The 20,819-nt window shown below is 40.7% G+C and overlaps 2 protein-coding genes across 3 annotated transcripts in view; one reads left to right on the forward strand and one right to left on the reverse strand.

Moving 5' to 3' along the window:
• Window positions 1–19,642, forward strand: part of Ccz1 (CCZ1 homolog, vacuolar protein trafficking and biogenesis associated) — a 32,166-nt gene extending 12,524 nt beyond the window's left edge. The window contains exons 9-16 of one of the 2 annotated variants that reach the window (XR_011705489.1): window positions 218–279; window positions 560–671; window positions 5,474–5,507; window positions 6,139–6,256; window positions 13,143–13,301; window positions 13,588–13,715; window positions 14,788–19,081; window positions 19,125–19,642. Coding sequence is in view for 1 of the 2 variants with exons in the window: in XM_027953258.3 (XP_027809059.1) it covers window positions 218–279; window positions 560–671; window positions 5,474–5,507; window positions 6,139–6,256; window positions 13,143–13,301; window positions 13,588–13,715; window positions 14,788–14,843 (669 nt within the window). In the remaining variant the exon portion in view is untranslated. Of the gene's footprint in view, window positions 1–217; window positions 280–559; window positions 672–5,473; window positions 5,508–6,138; window positions 6,257–13,142; window positions 13,302–13,587; window positions 13,716–14,787 lie in introns of both variants that reach the window. The other variant, XM_027953258.3, reaches the window with a different exon arrangement.
• Window positions 17,203–20,819, reverse strand: part of Rsph10b (radial spoke head 10 homolog B) — a 47,851-nt gene continuing 44,234 nt past the window's right edge. The window contains exons 20-21 of the mRNA XM_027953222.3: window positions 19,407–19,605; window positions 17,203–17,476 (exon numbers count right to left, since the gene is read on the reverse strand). Coding sequence (XP_027809023.3) covers window positions 17,302–17,476; window positions 19,407–19,605 — 374 coding nt within the window. The 3' untranslated portion in view covers window positions 17,203–17,301. The remainder of the gene's footprint in view (window positions 17,477–19,406; window positions 19,606–20,819) is intronic.

Below are 20,819 nucleotides of genomic sequence, written 5' to 3' on the forward strand. Positions count from 1 at the left end.
GGGGTACGGTATGATGACAGGCATGGTTAAAATCAGTTCTTTATGAATGTCTGTAATCTTCTACCCTTTTTTTTTTTTTTTTGGTGAGGAAGAATATGGAAAATTGATACAAAGTAAGTGGAACCAGCTAACAGATGGGAATGTTATTTGTCAAAGCTTTGAAAGTAAAAAAAAAAAAATCTAATCAGTCATTTTTGAACTTTAAATGTGTTTACAGTTGGCAGGAAGGGATTCTCCAATAAGAGCAGAAATGCCAGGAAATCTTCAACATTATGGAAGGTAGGACCTTTGTTCTTTGATTTACAATATTGGGTTTCATTAGCTTTCCTGGTAAAGGGGAAATGATGAACACTGAATTACCTTTGTACTATTTTATTGGTGATAATCAACAGAGGAAATTCTTTTGTTTCCAATTAATTTAAACTATTAACTTTATCATATTCTGATTTCATGTTTTCCGTATAGCATCTAGTTGCAAAAATATTGATGTGTTGTATTTCTATATTCCTGTTTATAATTTACCTCATTGAGTTGAGTCATCTCTGTGCTTACTTTTAAGATTTCTTACTGGACCCTTGAACCTTAATGATCCAGAAGCAAAATGCAGATTCCCCAAAATTTTTGTAAATACAGATGACACTTATGAAGAGCTCCATTTAATTGTTTATAAGGTAACAACTGTTTTTCCCTCCAGTGTTACAGATTAATACTAAAGTAAATCTTTCTTGCATGTGTACTTGAGTACGTATGCAAACCTCTTAAATGTTTTTTGGAAAAATTGTTGGTAGTTCTAATTATTGTAAAACTCAAAATGGGTGCTCTTCTGGATTAGTGTGTTTTCAGCTCTTTTTAAACAATTTTGCTATTAGTGAAAGAATAGCTTGCTAAGGTGGTGCTTCTCAAACATTTGAAATCCTGTGTACTCACAAACCAAAGGCTGTCAGGGTGGTGCCACCTGTCAGTTAAATGCCCCCTGGCTATGGCCACACCTCCATGAAATCTGCTTTTGCTCTGATTCTCAAAGCTGAGGACTTGTTAATTATATAAGGATAGTATTTTTGTTAGGATACTCTCTCTTATAAGGATATGTACATTAGGTTGAGTTTTCTTTTTTTGTTGTTTTGTTTTTGTTTTTCTTGCCTGTTGCCCAAGCTGGTCTTGAATTCCTTGGCTCAAGCAATCTTCCCACTTCAGCCTCCTGAGTAGGTGGGTCTACTGGCACACACCTATACACTGGTTTTCTTTTTATTTAAAGACAGTTTTTGGTGTAAAGAAGAAGACCCAAGTATATGTATTGATCTTCTTTCCCACCCCAAAACTACAATGAACTAGTTTTAATTCATAAAGACCTAGACATGAGAACAGGAAGAGAATCCCATAACTAGAAGATGGAAAGGAAATGTAAGAGTGGTGACTGAGAGGAGAGTGGAGAAGGCTCTGAGCCATGGAGTGAGAGGAGACAGGAGCCCAGAGAAACTCTTAACTCGGAACGGAGGTAGTCACCTGAGTGCCAGTGGGAACTCAGTGTAGAAAGAAGGGGAATAAGGAAGATGTTGTCTCAACTAGTCAGTACCCCATACCACCCCACCACCACTTCCTGTTCTTACACACAGACAGGCCTACAGCTGAGCACCTGTCCCTGGATGAAGATTGAGGGTTTGTGTAAAAGATAATAAATAATTGAGAGAGACCTTGAGTAGTTAGTGTGGGTCTCAGCATCTGAGAATCAGGTCCATTCATTGTGACTTCATCTACCCAGCATAACTGCTTCTCTATCCTCACCCCATGTGGAACTTCCATGCATAGGCAGCCTTCTGGTTCCCTCATTCTTAAACATGAACAGAAAAATAAAACTACAGGCACCCAAAGAAAAAAACGAGAATTCTAGGAATACCCAGGAACTTTTAAAAATCAGAAGCCACTAATTGGAGAAGTTGTACCTACAAAATTGAAGAGTTCGGGTTATATTGAACTCAGGTTAATTAAAAATATTTTAAGCCAGGCATTGATGTGCATGTCTATAATCTCAGCAACTCAGGAAACTGAGGCAGGGTCATGCGTTCAGAGCTGGCCTAGGCAAGAGAGACCCTGTCTCAAAAAAAAAAAATTGTTTTATTGTGGTAAAATATATATGTACTATAAATTTTTCTGTTTTAGCCTTTGTGTGTGAGGGACTTAATCCAGGATTGCTCTACCACTGAGCTATACACCTCTACCTCCAGTCCTTTTTTAAGACAGAGTCTCACTAAGTTGCTGAGACTGGCCTTGAATTTGTGATTGCTAGTATGGTAGGCATGTGCCACCCCACCTGGCTGTTTCAGCCATTTTTAAGTGGACAGTTCAGTAGTATTAAATGTATTCAGAGTGTTGTGCAACCATCCAGAACTACTTCATAACTTTTAACTGAAACTCTGTACCCATTAAGCAAAACTCTTTATTCCCCAATCCTGAAAATATGATTTTAGACATGTGACATTCATTAGCAGGGTAAAGATAAGTTGGCCTGCTCCAGAATATAGATTAAAAGGACAGTTGGTGAAAATCATGGAAGGAAAGGTGAGAAGAAAGGATTAATTCAGGAATTTCACATAAGATAATGCCTATCTGAAGAGGAACATAATTTTCTAGAGTTAAAGATTCTCTGAATGTCTGCCATAATGAATGGAAAAGACTCATACCTACACAACATTGGGCAACTTTAGAAATATAAGGAGAAGATTTTGAAAGCTTCCAGAAGGAAAATCTAGTCACTTGCAAAACTAGCACCATTAGTTTTCTAGCTAGGCCCAGATGTTGGGTTACACATTTAAAGTTCTGAGAGAAAATAGTTTTCAGTGTAGACATTTTGGACAAGCCAAATTATCAATCACAGGTGACACAGAAGAAAAGGTCTTATCCCTGCATCCTTTTAGAATGTTTCATGGAGCCAACCCTCATCAGAGTTAAGTGGGTAAACCAGGACAGGGAGCACCTTGGAATCCAAACCACTGGTTCTGATCCAGGAGAGTAATAAAGGGAAGTCTCAAGATGACAGAGCTCTTAAGTTTGCCAGCATCTAACACCTCAGAGGTACCCATAATGGAGCAATAGGAAGAACCACTCTTGGTTTTCAGGGCCTCTAAAATATAAATATTTTTTGTTTGTGAAATGGTTTTTATTTTATTTTATATTTTTTAGCTGTAGATGCACACAATACCTTTATTTATTTATTTATATTTTTTATGTAGTACTGAGCATTGAACCCAGTACTTCATGTGTGCTAGGCTAGCACTCTGCTGCTGAGCTACAAATCCCAGTCCCTAAAATGTGATAAAGTGCCAGGGAAATTGAAGTTCCAGAGAAAACATACAAAAAGACGTGTTCCTAAAATGAGGCATGATTTATAGCAATAGCTAGAGGAAGGAATTGGTCCATTGTCTGTCAAGCTAAAATTCTTCTGCTTTGAATGTCAGACACAATGCCTTTAAACTCTCAGGCTGATCCAATATGAGTCCTTATCTTTGTTTCTGTTTTTTTTTTTTTTTTTTTTTTTTTTTGTACTGGGGATTAAACTCAGGGGTGCTCTACTACTGAGCTACATCCCCAGCCTTTTCAGTTTTTATTTTGAGTCAGGGTCTCACTAGGTTTCCCAGGCTGGCCTTGAACTTGGTGCCCTCTGGCCTTAGGCTCCTGGGTAGCTAGAATTATAGCTGTGTACCACCATACCCAGCCTTATCTTTTTATAAGCAACTTTATTGAGGTATAATTCATATACCATAAAATTCATCCACTTAAAATGGTCATTGGTCAATTCAGCAATTTCTCATTGCAAAGTTCAGAAGTCCCCAAGACTGCCTTAAGGTTTGGCAGTTCCTAAGGACTAGAGGACCCAGAAAAGCCTTTATATTCACAGTCATGGTCTGTTACAGTGTAAGGGAACATGTGAAGTCAACTCAGGGAAGAACACGTAGCAAAGGCTGGAAGTCACAGGCGTGAGCGCAAGTTGTCCTCTCCCAGTGGAGTCCTGCAGGCAGCACAGCACCTACTTCTGTGGCACAGTTGTGTGAAGTGTGTGGAGTGATGCCCTCCAAGGAGCTCACCTGTACCTCCACGTCTGAATCAGTGATTGGCTACATAGATGCAGTTGGCTCCATATGGCTGACCTCGTCTCCAGCCTGCAGAGGTCAGGATGATACTGCAGAGGCTGTGGTGATGAAGGATGTGGCCTGTAGTTTTCTTATGTCATGATAACTTTGTCTGGTTTTGCTATCAGGGTGATGTTGTCTTCATAGAATAAGTAGGGAAATGTTCCCTCCTCTCATTTTTGGGAAGATTTCCTGAAGAGTTGGTGTTAATTCTTTAATGTTTGGTAAATTCAAATAGAGCCAACTGTACCGGGGCTTGCCTTTGAGAGAAATGTTAAAATACTGGTCTCTTCACTTGTTACTGGTCTGATTTTCTATTTCTTCTGGAGACAGTTTGGTAGTCTGTGTCTTTCAAGGAATTTGTCAGTTGCATTGAGTTTTTCCATTTGTGGGTGTGCAGTGGTTTCTAGTGGGATACGATGCCTTTGCTACTTTCTTTTCCTGTAAAGTCAGTAGTGATGTTTGCTTTTATTCCTGATTGTTGTCATTTGAGTCCCCACCCCACCCTCAATCTCCAGTCTAGCAAGAGATTTCAGTATTGTTGATCATGCCAGAGAAACAGCGTTTGGCTTCATTTATAGTCTCTTGTTGTCTGTTCTCCCCCCTGTATGATTGACTTCTGCTCAGATCATTATTATCTTCCTTCATATTTGCTTTAGGTTCAGTTTGCCCTGTTTTCCAGGGTCTTAAGGTGGATGATTAGGTTATTGATTTGAGACTTTCTTCTTTATAACATTAGTTTAAAGTTTTGAAAGACTGTCATTATTCATACTGGATCTTTTTTAACACTGCATTGCTATGATAAATTTTAATTTTAAACATTTGGGTTATTTATTATCTTGGTTGCTGTAAATTGCTATTACTTGCCTAATGTCATAACTGCAATTATTTGCTGGAATAAAGTGAGATAAGATAACTTCAATTTATAGTCTTTTTAAAGTTTTATTAATGGAAACTGTCAAGTACACATAGACTAGAATGATGAAACCCCAAGTACCCGTCACAGAGCTTAATCAATAAAAGGCTAATCTCTCATCTGTCCCATTGTGTTGCATTTGTCTTGTTTGCTAGAGCATTTATATTGCCAGACCCCTTCACTTGTAAATAGCTCCCTTTGCATCCCTGACTGATGAGGCTATCTCCTGTAGCATAACCACTAGACCATTGTCACACCTCACAAAACAGTCCTTCCTTAATATCCATTGTATCCAGATTGCTCCAGTCGACAAAAAAGAATCTTTTTACAGTTGGTTTGTTCAAATCAAGATTTAAACAAACTCGCTGCATTTTGTTATTACATTTAGCCTCCTTTTTGTGCTGTTTTATAATCTCTGGTTTGTTTTCTCCAGGCCATGAGTGCAGCTGTGTGCTTTATGATTGATGGTAGGTGCACACCTATGTCTGGTTTCAGCCTGACCACATAAGCTTTTTGTAATTTGCTATGTTCTGTTTTTAAGCAATAAATAATGTGCAGTAAAAAGCAACAGAGAGGCTATATTAAGGGCTGTTCCCCATGTGGGAACTCTTTTACTTGAGGGGCCCCTTCTTACCCTTCCCACTTGTCAACAATAGACCTGTGTATACCTATGTACCTGCCGACTTGTGTGTTGTGGGTAGCAGTGGTGCCTGATTCAGAGGGACTTGGGGGTTAAATGAAGTAGGAATTTGTAAAGCATCAAGCAGCACATTACAGAGTGCTGTCATATGTTAGATCCACCTGGGCAGCAGCTGATTGCCACCCCTCAGGGTGCATATAAAGCCACTTTTCACAGTAAGACTGTCTTTGAATCTTTTTTATCTTAAATATACCTAATTTTAATTCTTTCTCTTTTGTTTGGGGGAGGAGAGGTATCTGATCATCTGATTGTTTTATTTCCTAAATGTTTTGTTTGTATTTAATTGATAGTAAAGTTTTATTTGAATACTATTAAATATTGGAGGTAAAAAATAATATTGATATGTTTAACACAAAGTGTTGGTAACACTGAATATTATTTTTTAAATTACTCACTAGCGTCCATACAGCTGACGTTGGATTTTTGCCGAAGACTGGACAGCATTGTTGGGCCCCAGCTTACAGTGCTGGCATCTGACATTTGTGAGCAGTTTAACATCAACAAAAGAATATCTGGGTTTGTACTTTGCTTCGTGTTTACTTACAAGCACTTAACTGATCATGGAAAAATAGGGTGGTTTTTAACTTAAGAATATTGACCATGTTAATATTCCGGTATTTACTCCAAATGGAGTAATATGCCATCAGCCTGTCTGAAAGTTTCCCAGGGAACTGTGCTTGAGATCTTTGCCCTTTGATGATGATTAGGGCTTAGTCTTCTACTAACATGACCCTTCAGCTCTCCCCATTGGTGGCATGACCAGATGGGGTTAGGTGAGCTGTCTGTGCCTGTGGCCTTGGCCTTTAGAGTGTCCCATAAGCATCCCCCTTGCCCAGCCAAGATTGTTGCATCACCGTGGCAGCATCAGGCAGTGTGGCATTGCTTTGCGTAAAGCAAAAGCAACTTTGCTTCTCCTGTGGAGATGCACAGTGAAGGTGGCCATGGTACAAGCCATTGGGCTCTGGTCCCAAGTCTGACACATCAGGAGACTTGGGGTTTGACCCCTCTTGTCAAAGAGCACTGAAGTCATTGAACTTTTTCTGCTTCTCTGTTCTCATTATAAATTAGAACTATGATAAAGATAAAATGAGTAAATGGAAAGCACTTTGACGTACACGAGCCCTGTTTATCAGGACTTTTCATCTCTTTAAGCAGTTACTAAAATGCTGTGAATTTATTTAACAGTGTTTTCAGCCTTCATCTGTTAGTGTCTTTGGCATTGATAAGTGTCAGCCTCTAGGGAGCTCAAAAAAACTCAGGGTGAAAGTACTTTTAGATTTGGTACAAGTGCCTGTGGCTTATTGACAGCTTACTTGGTTTTAGAGAACTAAGAATGGACAGCAAAAGATAAGGTCAAGAAATGAAAGTGCTGACCGACTCCCCTCCTAATAGTGCTGCCTGCTGTTTTAATTTTTTGCCCATGCAACTGCCATATATTCTTTCTTGAAGGAGGCAGGAGTAAGTGAAATCTGTTTTGGATCTTACAAGTTAAGAAGTAGCAGATGGGTTGATAAAGTGTTTCTAGCATCATCCCCAAGCTCTCTGAGATTACTGGACTTGGTAACTGCTCTGCCCTTGCTTTCTGTGAATTCATGAATTCCAAGTGACTTGTCAACAGCTATCCAGGGGTGGAATTTGCTGTTGAGTACCTTTTTTGCAAGTATGGTTACCTGTCCTTTAAATTACACAGGAGAGAGAGCCTTGAATATTATTCTACCTCAGAAAGCAGTTTTCTCTGTGACATTTTATTATGAAAATCATAGTGAATACTTATCTACTCCCTGTTAGATTCTGTAGTTAATGTTTTCCTACACATATTTTATCACACATCCCTCTATCCTAGAGGACAGGATTTCTTTTACTTTTAAGAGAGCCTCTGTACAGTTATCACTAGTCCCCCCCCCCCAAAATAGGGTACCTGGAAAACTGGATGGCAGAGTAAACATGGTACAATTTAGGTGCATAGACAAGAATCAGAATTCTAGAAATGTTGTTCTAGACCTTTTGATAGTTCTTGATGCATCTGAGATTTTATAAAAAGAAGCTATTGTTTGCTAAACAACAGAAATCAACTGGCTGAAGGTAAAAGCTTTGGGGTACAAAAGATAATGTGCTTTCCTTCAAGAAATCCTTTTGACTCAGACCAAACCATCTTATATACCTGACCTGGGCCCTCCCCTTTCTCCAAAACTCAAATCCTAGAGAAATTAGGTTGGCATGGTCAGGGGGGTCAGGGGGGACTCCTGGGGAGAAAGGAAGACCTTGGCCACCTCTCCAGGGCATTGTTGAGTATTTAGGAGGCAGGGAGCAGAGCAGGGAGCCATCCTAGACCCAGAGGCTAATTCCAGTATCTCTGTACCCATCTGTTCTCTCAGCCTCAGCCCTTGCTGGAAATGCCCAGAGGCTGTTCTCCAGCATCCTTTGTGGTATGGAATCTGAGTCATGCACTGCAGTTGTTTGCTTCTTGCCAAGATGAAGTCCACCCCTTTAAAGAATGGCATGAAGCAAGGCTATTTGGTCTTGGGTTTCTATCATTAGTGTTATACCTTGCTTTTCTCTACTTAAGGACTTATTATAATTCTTATACCTTCCCCCTTTTTTTAATGGTGCTAGGGATCAAACCAGTGCTTTTTGTGTGTTTTTTGTTGTTGTTGTTGTTTGAGAGTAATTTATTAAGAAATATAAATACTGGAAATCTTACCTATTTTTTCTTCTGACTTTCTATACTCGAACCCATGTATAAGCATAGTGATGCAAACACACCATGTTTTTACATGTGACTTTTTTTTAATATATACACACACACACACACACAAACGTATATATATTATTGTTTTTTTCTTGGTTTTTTTTTTTTTAGTTGTAGATGGACATAGTAGCTTGTACTTATATATTTTTATGTAGTGCTAAAGATAGAATCCAGTGCCTCACATGTGTGAGGCAAGTGCTCCATCACTGAGCTATAGCCCCAGCCCTACATGTAAATTTTTAAAAATATGTGTTACGTCATAAATCTAGAACTTTTAAAAAATATGGCATGAACATCACTTTAAATTAATAATTATGGGTCTGTTTTGTTTCTGATGGCATCATGGCATTAGATGCATTCTTGTTTGTTTGTCCTTTAGCAATCCGGATGTAGTCATTCTAAGTATTGTAAAAAGAAGAATCTGGCACATCACATTTTTCTCTGAGGCTATCCTTAGAGTTCACGGGCCAAAGGAATATACAGTTAAAGGGTGGGTACCTGTTGCCAGATCACTGGCCCACGGTGGTGCCATTCTGTACACTCCCCAGCTCCGCCACCAACACCTATTCTTTGTACACTTTTCTTTTGACATTTTGGTAAGTGACACTGAAGTCAGGTGTCTCTTTGTGGTTCATTGGCATTTCTGTGTCCTCTGCAAATTGCCCTCTGGATTCTTTGAATCTTTCTATTGAAGGGTTTCTTTTTTTTTCTTTTACATCAGTACCCTTAATATAATACCCTTTGGTCATGGTATGTATTTTTTTCTTTAATTTTGATTTTGCTGTTTTGCACAATATATATGCATGGGGTTTGTATGTAATAAGTTTTTTCAATTCAGTTCTTTGGTATTCCATCTTTAGTTTTATACTCTGAGCTTTCCACCCCAATATAATAAAAATACAATCCCATTTTTACCTCTGGTACCATTATGGTTTTATTTTGTGTATTCAAATCTTTAGTTCACCAAGAGTTTTTAAGAAATTGAGGCAGAGTTCTAACTTAAAAATTTTCCCCCAAATCGATAGTTTTCTGAGACTCTAGTTTCTATTCCTTTCACATATCCCTATTCATTTAGTTAATTCTAGTACTAAATCTGAAAAGGATGGGGAGGAGGAAGTACAAAGTTTTCAGAAAAGGAACTCTTTCCTGTGATCTGTTTTTGAAGGGGGAGGTTGCTGGAGATGGGCTGCAGGGCCTAGTGCATGCTGGGCAAGCACTCTACCACTCATCCGCATCCCCAGCCCCAGTGGTCGGTTTTAGTATAGTTCTTTTTGAGATTGAGTAGGCTCAGATTTGTAAAGAAGTGAAAAGTATGGCCATTAACAGTAGGAGTCGATAATGAATCAGATACAGGATTGGACACTGACAGAGGGAACAGATACAGGATTGGACACTGATAGAAGGAAGAGAAGGGAAGGGAAGGCTGGCCTAGCTAGAGCCATGGTGTGGTAATAGGGAAGAGGGAGGAGACGTCATCCAGGAGGAGGCGTGTGCATATTTCCAGGATTCTTGGCGTACCTTCACTTCCTCATTACTTTGGAGAGGCCAGGGGAAAAGAACTTTATTAAGTTAACTCATAAGTAAAGTCCAGTTTTCCTTTTTATGGTACCCAAATTTCTCAATTCAGCATTTCCTCTTGGCCTTCAGTTAGGTCAGATAAGTGAGGAACTCTCAGAGCCATATTTATCTAGAAATCGTGTATCTGGCAGTCTTAGCTGTTTAGAACACAGCCCATCACAACTTGAAACAGTGGTTATCTTTGTGCCTTCAGCTGTTGAAGCCCACAGGGGAAACTTCAAGCAGCTAGGTGCTCACTGGAGAAGTGCTGATTTCCTCCACTGTGTCACGGCACCCTTTCTGGGCATGCTTTTGAAGTTTGAGAATGTTTTCATACACCTGGTACTTAAACATTCAATTCTGGCATCTCAGTAAAATTATTGCTGTTTGTTCATGGGAGGTCTCCTCACATCTTCTCATGACATCTACCAATCATAGTTATGGTCCCATTCAGTACCTAAGGACGTGGATACCAAAATCCCTGGATGTTCAAGACCCTTAAAAGGCACAGCATTGCAGGTAACCCATGCATATCTTCCCATGTGCTGTAAATCATCTCTGGGTTACTTAGAACACAGTACAGTACAGTGCAGGTGCTGTGTAAATACTCATCCTGCATTGGGTGGGGAATAATGACAACAAAATGTCCATACATGTTTAGTACAGGTGCAGTTTTCCTCCAGTATTTTTGATTCACGGTTGAATCTGCGGGTATAGGATATACAGACAAAGGACTGATTGATTATATTGCATTTTAGCCTAGAGCAGAAGAAAATGAGTGAAGATAAGGCTGACCAGGAGGTATTTTTTTCTCATGGCTAAAAATGATGGGTCTATCAGAAAATAGGAAAATAAAGATATTGTGTCCGCCTACAACTAAAAAAAAATATTTTAAAAAAAGTCTTCATGAAGAATTCTGTACTGTTTCTTTGTGTTTAGAGTTTCCTATATGGACATTGTTAACTATGTTTAGTATGTTCTCTTTATAAGAAGGCATGAAACGTGTGATTTTGTGTTTGAAAAAAATGCTTTGATTTTTAGAAGGAATGTCTTAGCTCTTTGAAAAAGATACGAGGTAACTGTGGCTGCTGCTAATTCAAAACTGACACACTGTAAGGTCATAAATTTGATCACTAATAAGATTGTACATTGAAAATTATTCTGGCTATTTTGAATGCGAGCAAATTTCTCTTTTCCTTTTATTTAATAGTACATTGCAAGTAGCCATTTTTCTGTGTCTGTTTTTTATTATGTTTTGTGGAGGATGGGGTAGAAAGAGTTGCAATTATTTAACCCTGTTTTAACTAGTTAAATAACGTCTTTAATATAAATTCCAACCTGGGGCTACAAAAAACAGAGTTTCAGTCCATTCTGAATGGACTAAAGAGTGTTTGGGGGTTAGACAAAACAGCCAGAACTTTAAGTTCAACTTAAGTTACTTGTGTATTGAGACAGCTAAATTGAAATTCTTTCCAAAAGTCTTAAATTTTTTATTTTTTCATCTAGTTTTTTATGTTATTTACTTTTCTTAGTTTTAGGGATCTATTAAAAACAAATTCTGGTTTTGTAAGAGATTTATTTTCATTTTCCTGGAAACTAAATCACCCACATTCTTTCTTTGCCTAGATGTAAAGTATTACAGTAGTAACCCACTTGTTCGGAGGTCGGATTTCCGGCACCCTCAGCCCTCCAGAACATGGCTGCTAACCCTGAAGTAAGCGGAGAAGGCTTCTGAGCCCCCAGTGGCAGGCTGTGCTCAGGCTCTCCCCAGAACCCAGGGTGTTCAAAAGGGCACAGTGAGATGGGAGGGGCGGGGAGGCACCTTGTGAGCTGTGTAACCCAGTTGTCCCCATGGTTCCCTGAGAAAGACACAGGGACAAGTGAGAAGTGATTGTGCAAAGAAGGAAAAATATATATCCCAATTAAAATTTTACTTCAGCAGGAAAAGCTAATACATTTTAAGCATGATTTCCATTGAGGAGGATAAAGAGCTTTGTTACAGTATTAAGCTTCAGTTGTGTGACTGGGTAATCCACATGGAGCGCCTCCTTCATTCCCCAGCACTGTGGGATAAATGAGATGTTACTCTCCTGAGTCAGAGGTTGGCAAACTCTTTCTGTAAAGGGCTAAATAGTAAGTATTTTAGATGTTGTGGGCTATATATGTTGCAACTACTCAACTATTATTTTAGCTTGAAAGTAGCATAGATAACGCATAAATATTTGTATGGGCATTCTGTGTTCCAGTAAACTGTTATTTAGAAAAATGGCCAGATTTAGTTTCAGGGCTGTAGTTTGCTGACCCTTCCACTAGAAGATAAATAGCCTGTGTGGATTTCATTTGCATTTGTTAAAAAGTCAGCAAATAACCAAGTGATTACCATTTATAAAACACTATGATTTCATTTAGAAAATACTTCTAGTGTTTAAAAAAGAAACTTTAAATGGGATAGTGGTGCACACCTGTAATTTCAGTGACTTGGGAGACTGAGGTAGGAAGATCAAAAGTTCAAGTCCAGCCTCAGCAATTTAGTAAGACCCTCAGCAACTTAGTGAGACACTGTCTCAAAATAAAAAGGGCTGGAAATGCAGCTCCATGGTAAAGCACCCCTGTGTTCAGTCCCCAGTACCCTCCCCTTCCCCCTCCCAAAAAAATGGTAAACTCTAGGCCAGACATGGTGGCACATGCCTACAATCCCAGCTATATAAGAGAATGAGGTGGGAGGATCACAAGTTAAAGGCCAGCCTTAGCAACTTAGTAAGATAAAAAATAGAAATAAAACTTTTATTTTAGAAAATGGCTAGGGATGCAACTCAGAGGTAGAAACCTTGCATAGCATTTGTGAGGACCTGAGTTCAGTCCCCCTGTACTTCAAATCAGTCAGTTAATAAGCTTCAGCTCTCTGGAAAATTCCATCATGCTTGATATCATATAAGTGATTACTGAGTGAAAAGTCTGTTACATGTTAACTAAGATTCTTGAATTAAAGACCCAGCCTTTGAAAATACCAGGCTTTTGCCATATGGTTTTTAAAATGTAGCTGTGTAGTTTGTATAATGTTCAGAATGTTACCCTCTTAATGACATGTTTTTACAGGTCTGAAAAGGAACCACAGTTTAAGTTTATCTACTTCAACCATATGAATTTAGCAGAGAAAAGTACAATTCACATGAGGAAAACACCCAGTGTGTCGCTTACGTCTGTTCATCCAGATTTGATGAAGATTCTAGGTGACATCAACAGTGATTTTACTAGGTATTCATGACAACTTCTCAAATAGGTATCCCTTTGTTAAAGGATATTAAAGGAGTCATCTTCAAAACTGAGTAGCCCAAAGCCCCTTCATAGAGGCCAGGTCTGACCACCTTTATGGGCACCCCTTCTGAATGGGTCCATAAGCCCTGTCCATTCACATGGGCCTTCCTGAACTTCTTAAGTGACTATTTAGTATCCAGTTTCTTGTTTTGAAATGCTTTTTTTTTTCCCACAGTGTAGCTAAGTGTATAATAAAATAGTACATTCTGAAACTCTTGCCTTACAGAGCAGATGAAGATGAAGAAATCATCGTGAAAGCCATGAGTGATTATTGGGTTGTTGGGAAAAAGTCTGATCAGCGGGAGCTGTATGTTATTTTGAATCAAAAAAATGCAAACCTGATCGAAGTCAATGGTAAATTGAATTTGGTATTTGACCGTAATTTTAATGCTACTGATATTTGGAAATTCTCTTCAATGTATTAGGAAACATGGTATATAGAGCAAATGATGATCATTAAGATTTTAGGCAGATTTCTCCATTTTATGTTTCTGTGTCCTGTGACCAGCAAGCTTAATCGAGACTAAAAGGAAATTATTTTCTACAGTGCTAAAATAACCCATGGCTTTATGTATTGTGTGTAAAAATGTCTCTTTTTATCAAAAAGATGAAAACACATCTTTTATATGCAGAGCTGCTGGATTCATATGATAGTCCCAGCTGTCTCCACCCATAGGCAGGATGAGAATTCTCCACCTTGCAACCAGAGTTGTCGGTCTGGTCCTTTGTGCTGAATGAGTCAGTGGGGTTCTGACAGCTGCTGTCCTGGGGAAAGGGCAGTGTCCCCTTCACTAGCCTCTCTGCTACTCTGCCTTACACCTGGAGCTGGGGCAAGCAGCAGTGCAGGTGGGGGGAAACGCACCCCCAGTACAAACTACAAGGAAAGTTAGATGCAAGGTTTTTAAAAATATATCTTCTAAGGCCTGTGAAATTTTTCTTCTATACTAAAACCTGTATTCATTGTGTATTAAAAACATAGTACAAGCCTGACTTAAAATGGGAATTCAGTAAAGATCATGATACCTCTATGGAGCCCTTGATCTACAATTCAAGGTTGCAACCAGAGTATTTGTGTTGTTGCATCAGATTCTGAAATTGACTGTATCTTGGATGTTGTAACCCCAACCTGTGGGTGTCTCAGGTACTATTTGCCCTGGGTTTAAGCTTTTTCAGGCCCAGAGAAGCAGGATTTCAGTATGTTGGGAAGTATTGAGGTCTCATGGGTTTGTTAGGTATGGAGTCTGTTCCCTTTTTCTTGGTTTATTACTTTTTGTTTGGGCTTCTGGAATTTAAAGTCAAAATTAATGCAGACATTTATTTATTCCCAGTTTTATTTCAGAAGAATTTAAGGCACTAACACGTAGCATACAACCTTTTAAGTAAGAACCCCTATTCCTTATGCACTGTTTTCTGTTCTTTTTTGCAGAAGAGGTAAAGAAACTTTGTGCCACGCAGTTCAACAACATCTTCTTCTTGGATTGACTGATAATGGCTCATGGAAAGCATCTTTTAAGAAACTCAGCAAACACTTTGTTTACCATTGCAAGTTATTGGTCATATTATTGACTGGATTAATGACAATAGTAAAGCAATACTTGCTTTGAAGAAACAAATTTCTACTCAGTCTGATGATCCCCTGAGGTTTTTAGATTTTAAATATTTATGCGGAATTACTTAAAGGTAGTTGGCTATATCTCTATCATTCCATTCTTTTGACATGTGAATATTTTACTGGAAAATAAGACTAATAAATTGTTAAAGTTTTTAAAATTCTGGTTTTGCGCTGAGGCACTCTTCTGTTGCTAGATGAAAGCATTACCAGTGGTTCCTGGGACGTGCCCTGGCGATTTAAAAGGTCATTTGATGCTTTCACAGCTATATTCCATTCCCTAGCTGTGAAACCCAAATAAGGATGTATTTGCCCAAAGTAATTGCTAGACTTGCCCTTTTTTTTTTTTTTGGTACTGAAGATTGAACCCAGGGGTGCTCTACCACTGAGCCACACCCCCAGTCCTTTTTATTGTTTGAGACAGGGTGTCACTAAGTTACTTAGGCCATCACTAAGTCTCTGAGGCTGGCCTTGAATTTATAATCCTCTTGCCTCAGCTTCTTGAGCCACTGGGATTACAGCATGCACCACACACCTGGCTAGACTTGGCTTTTATCCTGAGTACTATTGTGATTTTTTAGACTCGTTTAATACAGAGAGCTTAATGAAAGTGCACAATGTGTTCTAAACAGAAAGCACTCCTCATTGTCATATGGAACTCCTGAGGAGCCATCCCAGGGAGCCACAATTCTGTCCTCCTTGAATGAGATGAAATTCAGCTGTCTTAGTTATGCTGATTTTTATTATCTGGTCAGCCCAGGGTCTAGGTAAAAACTAGCTAAATGGTCCAAAAAACATGATATTTCACTAGTCCTAAAGTTTGCTTCCCATATTCTCTATCACTTAACGTGTATGAGCCTGTTAGGAGGAAATGGCTTTGTTGATTCACGGTACTTTCATTGTCACTTGGTCCTGAATAATTCACAGTGTCCATTGTGATTTCCTCATCACCCTTGTGTTACTTCAGATTGTGGCTTTTGTGTTTATGGTGTGCTGTGTGCACACTGTGCAGTCATTTGCAGCTAGAATAGATGTGCTATACACATCATGTGGAATTGCTCTACTTCACAACCTAAAAAGTGGTCAGTGTGTCAAGTGTTAATTCTCTATTGCATTCTGGTTCCTAGCTCTGTGCTAATTCAGGGTTTATAGTTTAGTTGCTCTCGTCATCTGATCCCCATTTTCCTGCTTTCTGCTGTCAAGACGGCACTTCTCCCTGGGGCTCCCTCAGCTTTGCAAGGCTAATGTGTAGGTATGATGTTGCCTTTGGGTTGTGATAGTGCTTGCTAGTGCAGTTACCTTGAACAGATCAGCCTGGCGTATCTTTGTGTGTGTCTTTATTTTCATTCTTTCTGTGTGGCTCTAAGATAGTTCCCTTGTGAAGTGATGTTGAGGTGAATTTTTATTTTTCAGTGCCATTAAATTACCTCTGGGCTCGTTTGGGGGAGCAGCACGAGTGGGTTTAGTCTGTTTCCTTTGGCTGTTGGGGCATCAGCACTTTTCTGTTTCCCATCTTTCTGTTAAAATTGATGGTTTCATGTATTCCTTTTGCTAATTTGGGTAGCTTTAAATTGGTGGTGACCCTTAAATTTTAACACAAATTATTAACTATAAAACTTTCAACAACCATCTATTGAACACCTGGCTCCTCCTCTCACTGCTGCCTGGACTCACTGCTGTGTGGTGGTTTTCAAATGCGATAGAGAACTGTGGGCATTTGCAGAAATGGGCCAGGGGAGAAGCCACAGGAAGTGGAACCTGAAGAACTCCAGGTGGTTTTGGGGATAGAGAATGTACCCAGTGTGGGAAACAAGAGTGTCTGAAGAAATGTTTTGAATAATTTCTTCCATTCTCCACTGTCTTCTTTTTTTTTTTTTTAATTTTTAATATTTATTTTTTAGTTTTCAGGGGACACAACATCTTTGTTTGCATGTGGTGCTGAGGATCGAACCCAGACCGCACACATGCCAGGCGAGCACGCTACCGCTTGAGCCACATCCCCAGCCGCTCCTCACTGTCTTCTCATTCATTTTATCAGATTCTAACTTCATCATCATGGCATTACTTTTGATTTTTTAGACGTGTATTTAAAACATGTTCATTAATATGCGTGTGTGTGTTGGATATTCATTCAACTCAATTTCCAAAATGCAGGCCTTTCAGTGATCCAGCTGCAAAAAGCTGGGTGCAGTGGGTCAAGATAGGAGTGTTCCAGAACACCAAGAGCAGAAGTAAACTGCAAACAACTTTATTGTGCAGGACATTTATCACAGTTCCTGCTGTCCTGAGCTGCTCTGTGTCCTTGCAGTCTACCCTCAACAGTACGTGCCTTTACTTTCTCTTCTTCTTACTCGGGGTGGACTTGCTGGCCTGGGACATAGCTGTATCCTCTTTGGGAGGGCTTTGTGTGAGGACTGAGGACAGGGCGTCCCCTGGCTCCTTGATCACAGGGATGTCCATCTCAGTATCTTGTTTCTTGGCCTCTTCCTTCCTTAAGATATTCAGCCTAAAAAAGCAAACACAGGAAGGTAGATTTTTTTCCTTTGAATTTTTTTTATTTATTCTGGTATTGGGGATTGAATCCAGGGGGCTTACCCACTGAGCCATATCCCCAACCCTTTTTTATATTTTACTTTGAGATAGGGTCTTGCTGAGTTGCTTGGGGCCTCACTAAGTTGTTGAGGCTGGCTTTGAACTTGCTATTCTCCTGCCTCAGCCTCCTGAGCCACTGGGATTACAGGCATGTGGCACCGTGCCCAATAGTTCTTATTCTGTGTATCAAGTAAAGTTGTCCATATCTGTATTTCAGCAGTGCCTGTGACCAAAACTAAACTGCCATCACCTTGCCTGAGTTAGTAATAAGTAAAGCCATAGCTAGACAGCCCAGGTAGAATGCTGTCGATCTGACCTGAGGTGTCAACCTCTTTTTTCGGGGTGACCTTGTGACAGTCCTCATATGTTCCTGCCCTCTAGCATACAGCAATGCTTTCTCTAGTGAGTGGAGACACACATCACCAAGGGCAGGTGTCTGCACTGCTAAAGGACCATGCAGAGCTGAGCCTCAGCAGTGATACTGCAGTGAGTGCAGCATCCCGCCTTGCTTCCTGGACTCCTGGCCTTCAGCTGTCTTCCTGGCCCCAGCGGTCCTGTGAGGTATTACCATGACCCCACCTGACAAGCGAGGACAGGAGGCTTGGAGTCGTGCACAGAGCGGTGGGGGGGCTAGGGTCTGAACCATGGCTTCCTGTTGCCTCTCACACAGATGTCAGTTCCACTTAGACACCCAGGAAAACAAGCAGCTCACAGTGAGCCCCAAGCCCCCCAGACCAGGCGGGGACACCCCTTGACAATTCTGACACCACATTTTCTCTTCACCTCACCAACAGTCCAACACCACTGATATAAAATTCTTACACCATCTACTCACATTAGCACAGACCTCACAAGTGACGGGAGTTCAGTCCCACGAGGCCACCCCCATCCAGATGCCAGTCACAGTTCAGGACTCGGATACCTCTGACCAACCAGCTATGAATCAGAAGTGCCCACAACGCCCCCTTCAGGTTCTATAATATGCTAGAATAGCTCACAGCCTCTAGCAAAAAACTTTGCTTACATTTACTGGTTTACTTTAAGAGATACTACAAAGAATAAAAATGAACAGCAGCGAGCAGTGGTGCTCGACTGTAATTCCAACTACCAAAGGCTGAGGCGAGAGGATCACAAATTCTAGGCCCACCTGGGTAACTAAGTGAGACCTTGTCTCAAAAAATAGAAAAGGGCTAGGGGTGTAGCTCCATGGGAGAGTACACCTGGGTTCAATCCCCAGGACTACAAAAGGAAAAAAAAGGAATAAAAATGAACAGCCGAACAGCCAGATGAAGAGGGATGTACGGTCAAGTCCAGAAGAGTCCCCTGAGCACAAGAACTTCTGTCCCTGCAGACTTACCTTCCCATCACATGGATATGTTCAGCCCCAGAAACTAAATCCCACCCATGATTTGGTGTTTCTGTAGAGGTTCCATTATGTAGGCATGACTAACAGAACTTAGTCCCCAGCCTCCCCACCTGCCCAGAGACAAGGGCGAAGCTGGAAGTTCTCCAGTCACAGGTGGTTCCTTGGGCAACAAAGTTATCCAGGGCCCCAGCCACAGTCATCTCATTAATATATAAAAACGTGCCTCCAGAGATGCCAGGATCTGGTAGGTCCTGGGGTCAGGAGCAGATGCTAGCCCCTCTATATAAACAAAAGATGCTCCCAGCCCTCTGGAAGAACCGGCAGGAGCAGAGGCCAGATATTTTTTTTATGCTCTGGACAACCTTGGGACGTTGTGTACTTGGCAGTGCAAGCATGTGCTCCCGATGCTCCTGGTAGCTACAAAGGATGGGGAAGAAAGCTGAGTTCGTGCCAGAGGAGGGCCAGGGCCCTGCCATACCTTGCTTCTAGCTCTTCACTCTCCATCTTCTTCTGTTGAGCCATGGCTGCATCCCGCAACCGGTTTTCCTTTACTTTTTCCTTGAGCAGCTCCTCGTGCTTGTACGCCTGGAAGAGCGTATTCACAAAGAAGACGTACATGTTATTGACCCACGTGTTGAGCTTCTCCTCCTGGTCATTCTTGGGTTTTTCATTTTTCTCTGGAATAAAGTTTAATTAAAATGAGCATTAATACAATCCTGCAGCCTGGAGTCTCTTACTCTAATTCTGCCCTTTCCTGTGATGGCCTCTGTGTCCCCATCCTGTCAGAGGGGGCGAGGAAACTGCAGAATGCTTCAGTGACCACCTGAGACAAAGCAAGTTCTCTGCAGACCCTGGCTGCTTGTCAGCACTGCCTTTGAACCTCCTGGTACCTGTTGTTTTCTCCTCAATAGTTGATGTTTTCCATGTTTTGGTGGGGAACCCTCCTGGCTCTTGCTTACGTTGTCTTCAGAGAGATTTAAATCTCTGTTGAATAACAAAGGTAAGGAGACTCTTGACTTGAGTTCTCGATACTCCACTATGGAGAATGGGGATGGGCAGTGGTGTTGGAACAGGTGCTGTGGAAGGGAGTGTGACCAATCCACTCCACCAACCAGCCTCCCAGTCCAGGAGCCTCTATGGTATGCTCCAAGTACAAGGACATCAGGAAGATTCATGATCCCAGTGCCAGATTTTAGAGACTAATGGAGACCTGTGTGTGCTTCCCACATGAACCCCAGGCTGGAGAACACATAACCTGCGGCAGGCCTCGGGCTTGGGTAAGAGTTGTGCATGGAGGAATGAGGTAGGAAGTCAAGAAAACAAGCCCTAACCTGTCAAGGTTCTTGCTTCTTCTGAAGCAGCACTGTGTAGCACAGACTAGGGCCACGTGAGTTAGGCTCAAGGCCCCTCTGTGCCACGTACTCGCTGCACAACCTTGGCCAGTTAATACTCTCTCTGCCAGTTTCCTCATCTACAAAAGGGGCACCGTACTGGTACCTGCCTCACAGGTATTGTGAAAATCCGATGCATTAGCTTGCAAGCTGAGCACCACACACACAGGAAGTACATGGTAATGCCTGTCATGGGCATTACCCGTGGACCCAAAGGACCAGTGTTATAACCCGAGGGAGCAGGTAGGATGGAATGGACTGATAGATTTGCAGGAAATTTAAGTCTTTTATAAAAGATAGTTCATTGAGTAAAATTCTTAACTATTGATGTCAAGCTTGCTCATTGCAGAAAATACTAGATTTGTTAAAAAAACGTATACTGGGCACCATTTATATAGCAGACCCTGTTCCAAGAGCTGTAAGAAACAACAAAAATATGTACCTCTAGCATAACCAAAACATGAACCCATTTTGTCCCATGGTCCTAGATGTGGAACACC

Source organism: Marmota flaviventris, chromosome 19 (assembly GCF_047511675.1).
Source record: "Marmota flaviventris isolate mMarFla1 chromosome 19, mMarFla1.hap1, whole genome shotgun sequence".
In the NCBI taxonomy this organism is placed as follows: Eukaryota; Metazoa; Chordata; class Mammalia; order Rodentia; family Sciuridae; genus Marmota; species Marmota flaviventris.